The 12413-nt window shown below is 40.5% G+C and overlaps 2 protein-coding genes across 6 annotated transcripts; one reads left to right on the top strand and one right to left on the bottom strand.

Annotated features, from left to right (window-relative positions):
- Positions 1 to 684: 684 nt before the first annotated feature.
- zdhhc16a (zinc finger DHHC-type palmitoyltransferase 16a) lies at positions 685 to 5765 on the bottom strand. 5 transcript variants are annotated; one of them, XM_053436642.1, is made up of 11 exons: positions 5601 to 5765; positions 4090 to 4341; positions 3793 to 3987; positions 3609 to 3697; positions 3245 to 3273; positions 3011 to 3144; positions 2728 to 2811; positions 2553 to 2638; positions 1715 to 1838; positions 1468 to 1538; positions 685 to 1357 (listed from the first exon to the last, which is right to left on the bottom strand). In XM_053436642.1, exons 2-11 carry the CDS (start codon positions 4321 to 4323, stop codon positions 1255 to 1257), a joined length of 1149 nt encoding a protein of 382 aa, XP_053292617.1. In that variant the 5' UTR covers positions 4324 to 4341; positions 5601 to 5765; the 3' UTR covers positions 685 to 1254. The 5 variants fall into 5 exon arrangements, with proteins under 5 accessions (XP_053292617.1, XP_053292615.1, XP_053292614.1 ...); XM_053436640.1 differs by having other exon boundaries at positions 4090 to 4347; positions 5601 to 5764; XM_053436639.1 differs by lacking the exon at positions 5601 to 5765 and adding an exon at positions 5030 to 5216.
- Positions 5766 to 5969: 204 nt separating this feature from the next.
- On the top strand, positions 5970 to 9383 carry mettl18 (methyltransferase like 18). Its single transcript, XM_053436644.1, has 2 exons — positions 5970 to 6198; positions 7776 to 9383. Exons 1-2 carry the CDS (start codon positions 6094 to 6096, stop codon positions 8742 to 8744), a joined length of 1074 nt encoding a protein of 357 aa, XP_053292619.1. The 5' UTR covers positions 5970 to 6093; the 3' UTR covers positions 8745 to 9383.
- The last annotated feature ends 3030 nt before the right edge of the window (positions 9384 to 12413 follow it).

Raw genomic sequence — 12413 nt, forward strand, 5'->3', positions numbered from 1 at the left:
CATGACAAATTAATTGTTTTAAGTTTCATTATTATTGAGAAGTTTCCTATTTATCAGAATAAATAATGATATTTAATCAAATTCTACCAAAAACTGCAGGATTCCTTTGCCTTTTTTTCTGAATTACTATAAATTATCCAAAGCTGATCTGCACAAACCTGACATGTTGAACAGTGACACCTGCTGGAAGTATTAATATTGACACATGTTCTTGTCTTTTTCAGTCAGAGTGGGTGGGTGTAATGAGCAATGAGCAAGAGGGTTGGACTCAAACTGAAATCTGTTTTCATCCGTTAATCTCTCCTCTCTCCCTCACAACAACTCTCTTTCACATTCCACCATTTTAACCAACGCCACCGGGGGACGCATTCTCTCTTATGTTTTCATTTCAATGATGTGTCTACCTTTTTCTGCTATTATATATTCATGTGTATCTACAGATCAAATCTGCAAGCATTTTAATTAATCCACCTCTAGTAGCTGCACGTCTCTGAGTCTGTCTGTGTAAACAACCCTGTGACTTAACACTGGAGATGGAGTTTGTCGGAATATTATGAAATGATCCTGTAGGAAAGCAACTAAACACAGATATGAAGAATACCAGAGTAAAAATGCATATTATTACGTTTGCTGTACAATAACAAAATTGTGTATGTGTAACAATAACAATACACTTCTTCAGTATTAGGTTAACACTGACAGTTTCAATGTTTTTAAATAAAAACAGATTTATTAACTTAACAGGTACAAAATACAGAAATAACTCATTGTGATGGCACTGCAGTTTTGCTTGAATGTTCAAATCAAATGATAATATTGGACTGCAGTGCAAATGATACTGTGGGGAGGAGGAGGAGGTATGAAGATGAACCATTTTGTTCTAAAGATCATCTGTTTCAGAAAAATATAAATATCATTTAACAAGTACTTCAGTCCAATGATATGTCAGTCAGTACGTGTCTTTTCAAAATATCAAATGATAATTTTCACAATGCTCATATTCGAGTAATATTCGTTTGTGAGTAAACCCCAGTCAAGTATTCCTGAAACTTTGTATTTCCACTGATGAAAAAGGCAGGCTGTCGAACCATGAGCAATGCCACAGAAAGTTTTTGAGGTATTGGAGGTTGACACGACCCCATTTCTTCTTTGTATGGAGCTGACGAGCACATATCCTTACAGCCAACCACATCAAATGACCAGAGGGGGCTGGACACAGAACAGACCATAATAAGTGTTCCTAGGCGGAGTCTGTCATACAGGCATCATGTCCTTTTTAAACGGTAAGGTGTCCCACGTCAAACCATCACAAAGTGGAAGATGTCCAGATGGAAGGAGAACACGAGTAACCCAGTGACTAGGGACAAAAGATGGAGCAAATCACAGGTAAGAATAACTTGTATATTGTTCATAGATCATTTCCAGCAGCTTCAAAAGAAAGCCTCTACACCCATCAGAGAAACACACCTTCTCTTCTCCACGCCGAGGAAGACTTTCCAGTTATTCAGCCTGCCGTAGTTGAAAGGGTTTTTGTAAGCCTGGAAGAGCCGTTTAGAGAAAACAATATGAGTAATTAAAACCTCATTATGTTTTACATTCAACATAAAACAAAAACAAACTTCCTTTAATTGAGGGGTTGAGACTCATCATAAATATGCACCCCAAGTTATCACGACAAGAACGATTTCAAAATGTAATTATCGAACATAATTACCCTTCCCCGTTTTGCCAATCGCTTCGTTTCTTTGCTGTTGATGTGTTTTTCGATGCTGGTCTCTCCTCTGGATATGAGAACTGCATGCCAAAATGTCAGAGCTCCTAGGAACACTGCCGTTGTGCTGCGAGAACACAAGACACTTCATTTGATCCGCTGCCAAGGTAATAAAAGCCAACAAACCTGTCCCACTTCCACAGCACTTTACTGTAATAACCCTCAATGCTAGTGTACAACTAGGCACATACACAAGCTAAAGCTCATTATAAATTAAAGAATAATTTAGGATCATATGGTAGGGATGCTGTCGTGATGATGTCAGTGTGAAGTCACAGTGACATCATACAGTTTAAAAATAGGAACTTCAGCAACCAATAAGAATAGAGACATGAACAACAGCTTACTTACATTAACCAATCAATTATCATCATATGGTACGAATATTGTCATGATGACATCATTAAGAAATGGCTTTACAGTGAAAAAACAATATAAAAAAAGTAAGCATTGCCTGGTTGGGGTATATACTTGTTATACAGACCCCAACACAAATTTAACCAAATATATAGACCTTGAATTAGGAAATTGACCGAATAAATTTTAAGTAAATATAAAAATAAATGCAGATATTTTTTGCATAGTTTTTTCGTAAATTATACATTTATAAATGTAAAAACTGATTAAAAAATTGTTTCCTTGGTGGAATGTGTTGTCACAAAAGCATCCTGTCTGTCTCTTATCTACTGAACACATGACACCTGCTCAGCTTGTTGTATGTATTAGGTAAGATTGGGCGGTAAGGTTCTATACAAGTGACAACTTGAAATGTAGCTTTTACCTGGTGAGGACCCACATGTAGATGATGCACTTATTAATGAACTTTTCTTTAAAGGTGTAGTGTGGTGCAGGCGTCTGATAGTGGGTCTTGATAAAAATGAAAAGAGGAAATGTTAGACAGTGATAATAAACAAGGACAACAGTAATTGTATTGTGTGAGTATTTAGAGACTGTACCTGGCCAGGGGGAAGCAGCCCTATAAGAGGTCCCATCCCTGTTACTGGTATCCCATGCTTATCCATATCCAAATGTTTAAAGCGCTAATGGAACAGCCCGAATAAACCCAAAAGTTGAAGACAGAAACATGAGATGTTAGTCAGTAAGGTAACAGTTAAGCCCCACAGAGAGAGACACCTGACACGGAGGAAAAGTAACCGAAAAACACAATTGAGAGCAACATTAGAGCAGTCCTGCACCCAACATCTGTCTAACAGTGTGCTGTCAGTCTGAGGCACTCACCTCAATAGCATTGTAAGCATCCAGGAAGAGGTACCTGCCACTGATGCTGCAGTAAACACAGCCCATGGCCATGACGAGACAGAAGGAGAAGAAGTAACGGTGGTTAAAATGACCCACGCAGTTATTTAACCACGCTGAGACGCTGACATTAAGGCAAACCACCATCTATTTGTTTCCACTGTCCAGTTATATGATTTCTGATACAACAAAAATGATGATAAGCGCAAAGGATACGACAATGATGGTCCATTTTCAGAATGCACCTACAAAAGGAAGAGAGAATTTTCAGTTTGATACTTATATAGAAAGCGTTTTTTCCCTCCTCTCTTAACAGACAACATACAGCAATAGTACCCTTAATGCATGTAACACCAGAAGGCTCTTTCCAACCAGGCCTGGCCCCAGTAAATCAGTTTTTCTACTAAGCTATTGTGAGAATAGAATCGTTTTTTCAAACAACTTATCGTTGACAGTCAAAATAAGACACAGAGTCCATTTGAGATATATAGACATACAGTATATAGACCATACATCTGAATCTCCAAGGATAAATCTCCCCCCAATAATGACATTATAGAAGAGGAGAAGAATGACTCACCTGTTACAGATACCACAGTGGTGTGTTCTTGCTGGTTTGGGCATGATGCACTTTTTACAGACTGCCACAAATGGACTGTCATTTTTTACCTGGTAAAAAGGTAAATTTAAGTTTAGTTTAAGATTTAAACTAATTTAAAAAAAGTTATTTGTGCTCCGGCTGAAAAGGGAAGTTGAAGGCTTACAGTGGGGGGACACCCGGGTGGGGTCTTGGCAGATTTGTAGTAGTGGAAAACAATCATGACGAGATTCCAATGTCCATAGGTAAGGTGCCAAGCGATCCATGCAGGGGAGTACGTGTCGATGACCATAGGCAGCAGAATCAAATAGACTATCGCCAGGATGGAGCTGGTCAGTACCACCACCAGGCAAACAAACACCTTCCAGACAGAGACAGAGGTTACCCACAGAGATCATTCTCCAGATAGAAACAAAACTTCCTGTAACCAATCATAGTAGCACACAGACAAACACAAACTCACTTTGCCAAACCAGCGGGTGACGTAGTCCACAGTCCAAAAAACTGGCTCAAAGACGGAGTCGAACACCACATCTGAGTCAGTGAGAGAGTTAAAGCAAAGTGACCGCACTAGTAGTAGTATGTACGCCCATGATTCCCTGATCCACAGAGGCAGCCTGCTTTTTCCTCTCCTGGTGCAGTAGCGGGACCATACACAGCGCAGCAGGTGTAGCACAGAGCTGGGACACCACCGCATCCTGCATCTGGGACCAAACTGCACCTGCAAGAATAAAAAAGAGAAAGAGTCAACTGAAGACTCTTACTGCAAAGTGGAAAGACATTCAACTTTGCTAATAGCAGTAGTAGTAGTAATAGTAGTTCTGTTTTAGTTAACTGTAAATCTGTCAAAACTCATTCCTTTATTGTCATATCAAAAAGGAATGTGTCCCTGCAAGCTCAAATATAAACCAGGAAATACACAAACATACTCTAAATACATGAAACAGAAAATAAAAACATGAGCCCTTAAAATGTATGTTATAATAAATCCTAAAACCAATGTTAGAATGAATAAAACGTTAATATAAATCAAACCCCGACATATACAATGTATAGATGAGACACTGGAACCTGTTGGGCAATAATCATCAGCAACAAACTGTTCACTCCCCTTTGTTAAAAGTGGACAGAGAAAATAAATTCTACTAACAATCCAGAGTATGAGTGATTTCACATTAAATAAGTTTCTGTCAATAAAAGACAGAAAATAGTAAGAGTTCCGTCAAGGTGTGTTTTTTCTTTAGCTTGGATATTTAAACAACCCTCACTTCAGATACAGAAAAACTAACAGAAAATCCCTCTTGATGGATACGTGTAAACATTGGCAAGAATTATAATAGCATAGCATTTAATAGATAGATGAATCCTTTAACCTGCAGCCCGGTACTTTAGATGAAACTTACCATATGAGAGTCAGTCAACTGGGATTTTTCTCTTTTATTTGTTAGTTAAGTTGTTCTCTCCATGATCAGCTAACACGTAAACTCCACGAGCTACTTTTACAGTTTAGCAGACACACACAAAGAAGCCTGATGATAGAACAGTAATACATAGAGGTGTCGTGTTCTGTCGAAGAAAAGGACAGACACATCTATCCTGTCTGTCTACATTCCGGACAGGGTGAAGCAGCAGGGTGGAGACTGGGCGGAGGTAGGTGAGATACCTCAGGGTGACAAAGCTCCGGAGAGAACTGGACTTCTGGGAGCACCAGCAGCGTCTAGCTTCCCCCCCACCATCAGACACTGACTGGTTCCCAGACGCGGAGACCACAGTTAGCTGTGGCTGCAGCCCCATGACAGCCATGACATGTAACGCACCCATCACTCCCAGAGCTGTGGACAGCCCGCTGCACCGCCACCCTCCCAAATCTCTTTTGTTTGGATGTCATCCGAGGCTTTAACACCTGACGCTGAGAGCTGCGGCTCATTTCTGGATATTTGACCGGATTTCAGGGTTATTTCAGAGAATACTTACTGTTCTATGAAAGCCAGAAACCCACCGACACCAGCCCTCCAGTCGACATGTCCATAAGGAGGTGAAAACCGGATTTATTCCCACATTTTAGCGAAGAACAGCAGGACCTGACTCTCTTTGACAGTTAACTGGATCCTGATCCCTGAGGTGGTGCGCATGCGCGGGGGAGAGAGGCGCAAGGCATTATGGTATTCCGAGTCAGGAAACAACTCCAGACAATCAGTGATTAGTTTCTCGATAATCTACCCTCATTTTAAGTTGTAATAAATATCTACACTTAATACTACACAAAATGTATTGTGTTGTCCACCTTTATTCATTTAGAATTACTTTAATAACCTGCTGTTGGGGACTCTGGCTCTAGGGATTGTGGGACTTGTAGTTCCACCACGCAGCGGCTGTGCTAGCTTCACTCGCTCGGCGGTGTGCTCGCCATGTGGACACTGAAGTAAACAGCTACAACCTGAAGCTACTGGTGTTAGGTTTTGTCATCATGTCATTTTGTTTTAACTTCGACGTCCCGACACAAAGTGTGAACTCGGACCAAGCGAGTGGACCCGAATCACAAATCTGCAAGAAAGTCAATGCTGCTCCAACTGTAAGTAATGTTAGTCCAGCAATTCATGTAGTTTAATAATGAGAAACTCAATACACTCGAAACTGTCAGGTAGGGGGGTCAGATCGCAGTTTTCAAGATCATGCGCAGACAGTGGCATGTGTAGCTTCGTGAGGTCATGGGGCTGGAAGTGGAGGAGCAGGACCCTCAATATGTCTGTGGTGGGGTTTTCCACTGGAACAGCTTTATGATTGTAGAACCATCAACATTTTTATTTACAATGAAACGTATGCATCAAGTCAGATGAGGAGAGCGGAAAAAAAAACCACAAAAAAATAATTAAATTTGACATAAATAAATATGAGACGAATAGTAGACTAAATCTTAAATCTTGTCTCTATGGTCTCGGCTATAAATATATAAACCAGCTTTATCATATCTAATGGTATAGAAGTAAGCCTTTGTGCAAAGTAAAATTAACAAGAGTTCATATTCTAAAAGAGTCACTGTTACATCTCTTGATATGACAGGTGTGTTGGTGAGAAAATAAACGCGATTACTAAATACAGTGATAAAGTATGTTTTTGGTATTTACTTATATTAATTCATAATTTAAAAAAAATTGACAAGTCTAGTATACATTTTTCTTTATCCAACTCTAAACACAGACCTGTGTTCTGGTCAAAACTTTTTGAGTCGCCTCTCAAATGGAGCACAGGGGCGCACCCCCTCACTAATACACACACACACACACACACACACACACACACACACACACATAGCCGTCATATATGCAGGTCATCTTATCAATTTCCCCTGTGAGTAATTTCATCTCTGTTTGTCAACACTGAAAATGCTCATGTTCATTTAACCACTAGAGAGCGTAGGTTGACAGGCCTTGACATTCCAGAGCGCCTTCATGTCAAAAAAGAGTCATTGCGGAAATCCTGTCCACATTGATGGTGTATGACTGTATGAGCTGTTACTGTACGTCCGACCGCAAAGTACATAGGGATGGGATGAATTAGTCATTTGACATTTGTATGTTTACTGTCGGGGTCTGGTATAGAGTTATTGGGAAATGAGGTAACTAGTAAATACATAAAACAAAGTAAGGTAGATTGTCTGTGGAAGCTTTAAAGCAAGAATCAGTTCAGGTCTGCATGGTTATATTTGAATTGACCTCTCACTACTCTCATTTACTTGAAATATGAATTTTGAACCCATTTTACTCATTTATAATGTATTTATCAAAACCTGGTTAAAGATAACTTGTTATCGTTGTTATATTGTTATTAATTGTTGTTTATATAGTGTGATTATTATTATTATTATTAATATTCATTTGTTATTGTTTTGATAAGACTGTCTATTTTGTGAACGCAGCACACACACATTATTCTTAAAACATTCACATTTCATTAATAAATACCAATGTTGGTCCAAAGGCACAATGATAGTTTAATCCCGAAATGTTTTCCCTCCACCCAGTGTACTGTCTACTTAAAACCAGTGTAGCTCCCATGTTGCACAGTCATACATTTGCACAGAGACATCAAGCACGTACATAACCACCAGGAAAATCTTTATTCCCTAACCCACAATACTGTATTTTTCAGAACAAGGACAATACCAAACCAGCAGAGCCAGTAAAAGAGGCCAAAGAGCACCATCTACCATCTGACCCTCAGTTCCTCCTTGTGGACGCTGTCCCTGAAACAGTCACTATCGGAAGTCTTCCTCCCCTCCACTTCCTCAACGAGACAGTTTTCGAGAAGACGGCCTCGGAGCGAGAGGATGATGAGAATATCCTCTCTCGCACTTCAGAGCAGAGGTCTGATCTCATCTCCGGTGTGTACGAGGGAGGGCTGAAGGTGTGGGAGTGCACTTATGACCTTCTGGAGCTCATGGAGAGAGACGGAGAGACGTTTGGGGGGAAGGCAGTGTTAGATCTGGGCTGTGGTGCAGGGCTGTTGGGGATACTAGCTCTGAAGAGAGGAGCCAGTCACATCCACTTTCAAGATTATAACAGCACAGTTATTGAACAGCTGACAGTGCCTACTGTAATTCTAAACTGCCAGGAGGATGATGACATAGACAGTGAAGATGACAAAGAAGGGAGGGGCAACGGAAAGTTACAAGAGGAAGAAAGTTGTGGAAAGACATTGAAAGAGAAAGAAGCGTTGAGAGACGGCAGCACGCCCCCAAAGAGACGAGCCATAGACCTATCCCAGCACCCGCTTTTATCGAAGTGTCGTTTTTTCTCTGGTGACTGGAGTACGTTTCTGGATTTGGTTCTAAAGGAGAGCTCACCACCCAAGTATGATATTATATTCACGTCAGAGACAATCTACAACGCCGCTTACTACCCCACCCTCCACGAGACGCTCCACAAACTGCTGGCACCAGATGGACTCGTCTACCTCGCCACCAAATCCCACTACTTTGGTGTAGGCGGCGGACTCCACCTGTTTGAGACATTTGTGGAGCAGAGGGGGACTTTCTCTGTGGATCACCTGTGGGAGGGGGAGGAAGGACTTCAGAGACACGTAGTAGTCCTACGTTTTAAAAAAAACAACGCTATTTGAATAAGGTGTTTGAGAACCTTATGGTCTGTTAACCCATTACAACCAAAGCATTGTTTGAACGCCACCACCTAAAATCGGAGGAGCCGACAGGATTGCAATTGTCTATGAAAACCTATTTCTTAGGCTCTGAAGCAGATACAGACATGAAGTAAAAAACATTTGACAGCTTAAACATTTGGCTTTCATTGCAAACCATTGTCCTCTCCCTAAACTTTGTGAACATGTTTTGAAAAACCAATAAAGCAGCCAAACTCGCCCCTTTTGTTCGTCCATCTCCTCATACATATCTCTTACTGACTGAGCCTTGGTCAGTGGATCACAAGTAAAGTCTGCTTTAATATTTTTTTGCCGGCTCAGAGCGCAAATCAGGCACATCAGGCACATTCTTACGCAATGGAGTTGTGGAATTAGACGAATGTAATAGAGACGTACCCAAATGGTCTTTAAGTATGTACACACATATATTGCAATTGGTCTAAATGGGTTAATGGATTTATTATTGCAGTTTAATAGTTTTAATAAGAGCTTAATAAAACAGTCAGCATTGTTTTCCAGTACTCAATTTAATGCGTGTATGTTTTATGTTACAGCAACATTGACAGATCATGAAATAGCTGAAATAAAAACAATTCAGTTTCATCTCTCTGGTTACCTTCACCTTCTTTCACTTCCTATATAGACATTTGAATATCTCTGCTAGTAACTGAAGTACAGTTGAAAGGGGCTGTTACTGGTCTTTAGATGCACAGGGAGGAAAGAAAGGAAATGGGCTCAGTGACCTTTTGCGAGTGATTTCCCCAGTGTTCAAACAGCAGCATGAAAGCCAGGCTTGTTTCTGAAGTCTGGCGCAAAATGTCAATTGCAACTTATCCCACCAGCCCAAGGATGGAGTTTGAAAGTGGATTCTGGAGTAAGTGCACATCAATGGTGGGACTCTATGGGGTCTCTGTATCTTTTTATTTGTAGCTCTCTTGATCCTTTCGGTTTCTACCTACAGTTAAATTTAGTACGTCATCTTGCAACACATAAAGTCATGACATGAGGATGGACACGTCCTGGAAATATGCACATTCACATACCAGAAGAGCTATGTTGTAATTATTCCAACACTGTGGTGAAACCCCATTTCGAGGAAATCTATTGAATTATTCTAACTGGGATTTTTTTGGGAGGAAGTATAAATCAATTCCAGGGGAGTTTATTGTACCTTAACTGACTGTGTGAAGGGAATGAGGAAATCAGTTTTTTTTTTTATGTGGTCACCGAACAGTTAAGCTGTTTGAATATAACTGTGTGCTGCCTTGTCTAAAAGCAGTGGTTTTACCCTGCTGATGCAGTCCTGTGATTGAACAAGATCAGTGTCACATCCCTGTCACGTTGGACTATGAACACATGACAAATAGTTATTTTAGGTAGGTTTTGTTTTCGATGAAACGCTCTTATCGTACCTGTGTAATGACGACTGCAACCACAAAAAATATACTTATTAATCAGTCTCGTCCTAAATGTGCCCATGACGCAAGTGGTGGCCTTTTGATCAATATAATTTAACAAAGATAATACTGTCTTCTAGGAAACACTGTCACCAGCTCAAACATGACTCTACATTTCAACACCCGCAGCGTGGGGACAGAATTTCCTGTTACAGGTTATGTAAATACAGTGTTATAAGTGTTACTTATTTCAATGTTGGGTACACACAAAGCACCTAACACAGTTTCTGTTTGCATATGCTCGCCCGGCAAACTTCCAGTGTGTCTGCTTCGTCATCGCCTCTCATCTCGACAGCTGTTCAAGGCCTGTAGGGGAATTCCTGATTCTTCGAGAAGACGCAGCCTTTCCCCCACTTACTTTATGGGAACAGGGGGCAGGGCCAGTCAGATGGTTTTCCTCAGAAACTATTATGTGTTGATTCATTGTGAGGGGGTGTGCTGCTCACTCCCACTGTTTCCTTGTTACTGGGAAGTGACACTCGGGCTTACCGTACAGAGGGAGTGTATAAAAAACAGAGAGGAGGGAGGGAGGCTGATGGGCGATATGAAAGGTGCTGGTATTTAAGGTTCTTTTGCTCTGAATGTCAGACAGTGTGCTGTATCCTTACCCGGGAGCTGGAGGACGTAGGAGCGTGAGCTGAACATGCAGGTGAACTGGGGAGGGATGGCTTGCTGTGTCTTCGTTCAGCTTGGAAAGATTGATTCTGCTGATTCAACACTGAAACTGCTTTTTTGTTGTGATGGGACTGCTGAGGTATGTTTAAAGTTTGAATCCGCTACGGCACAGACCGAGGAAGCCTTTATGATGAAATGGATGAGTGGTAAATCCAAGATCTGGAAACTCTTCAATGAATGACAAGGGTATGTATATAGGCGGGAACTGTCTCAAACAGGTCCATGCTGAAATTTTGGAAATTATTGATGTAAATAATTACTAAATTGTTTGATATGCTGAAACAAAACTACAATTTATACATTTTTTACTTGTTTTAAGATGTGATTTTTTTTTCTGGGTTTGCCACTCTGCTGTTTAGTTCAGTGCAGGCGGGAATACATGGTTAATGTCCTCAGTCTCGTAAGCAAGACTCTGTAGAACTGGTTGTTTCTAATTCCAACGGCCGGAAAGATAGTTTCCTGAATGTGTTCAGGTGTGGCCTTCATCAGAAAGTTCATTGTCCTGAATTGCATGTGTCCTAAAAGAATGTACTCTCCAACTGAGTCAACCACAGTGACTGAGATATCATTGAGGAAGTATCTCTCTCTCTCTATCTCCCTCTCTATGTATATATATGTATATACTGTCCCGATAAGAGGCCTTGAATGAGTTTTTTTTAATCTGGGATGACAGCAGAGATCCTGTAATTACGTGGATGTTGGTTAATATCAAATTTAGGAGGGCCTGGAGGTGATTCGTTGACTAAATGTATTCCAGCAATTACACGTCCCAAAGTTCTTTTCCTGGGAGTGTACTGTGATAACTGATGAGTCATTTCATGCCTTGATCGGAGCACTATCAGCACCATGATCTGCTTCAGTGCTGCTTGCATCAGCCTGGTGGACAGACTTTCATCTCAGTGGTTGTGAAGCATTTTCAGGAATACTTCGATAAAGAAGACCGTGGAGCTCCTCAGATGACCCCAGGAAACCCTCCTCAGACTCTTTCTATAACCACAGAGCTGGATCCACAAATCCCAACTGCAGTTTGGAGGTTTGTTTCTTCACATTAGTTTTGTTTCACATAGAAGAAAACGCCTCTCAATTTGTAATCACTTTCAGAAAATGTAGATTTTTTTTTAATTGAAATATCAGCTGTAGTTAGTAATGGTCTTTTGCTCAATCATCTGAAGATAAAAAGAAGTAGTGCTGATGACATCATCTCATCATCTGAATTTCTTGAGAAATAGGGATGGACGCATCAGTTACGCATCATATCTCTTAAACCCGCATTTGCTTTTAATCACCATATATTTCATGTTTCCTTATTTTTTATGGATTATTTTAATTGTGTATTGTTCCATTATTACATAGACAAAGAGCTGAGTTAAAAAATATACACTAAATGAAACTATAGGTAGTGTTCAAGAGATGAGGATATTTTTGGATTAAGAGTTTCCTGGGGACCACATATTCATAAGTGCTTTACTATGAGAACTGAATTCCATAGATGGGGGCATCT

Source organism: Pleuronectes platessa, chromosome 12, assembly GCF_947347685.1.
Source record: "Pleuronectes platessa chromosome 12, fPlePla1.1, whole genome shotgun sequence".
Taxonomy (NCBI): Eukaryota; Metazoa; Chordata; class Actinopteri; order Pleuronectiformes; family Pleuronectidae; genus Pleuronectes; species Pleuronectes platessa.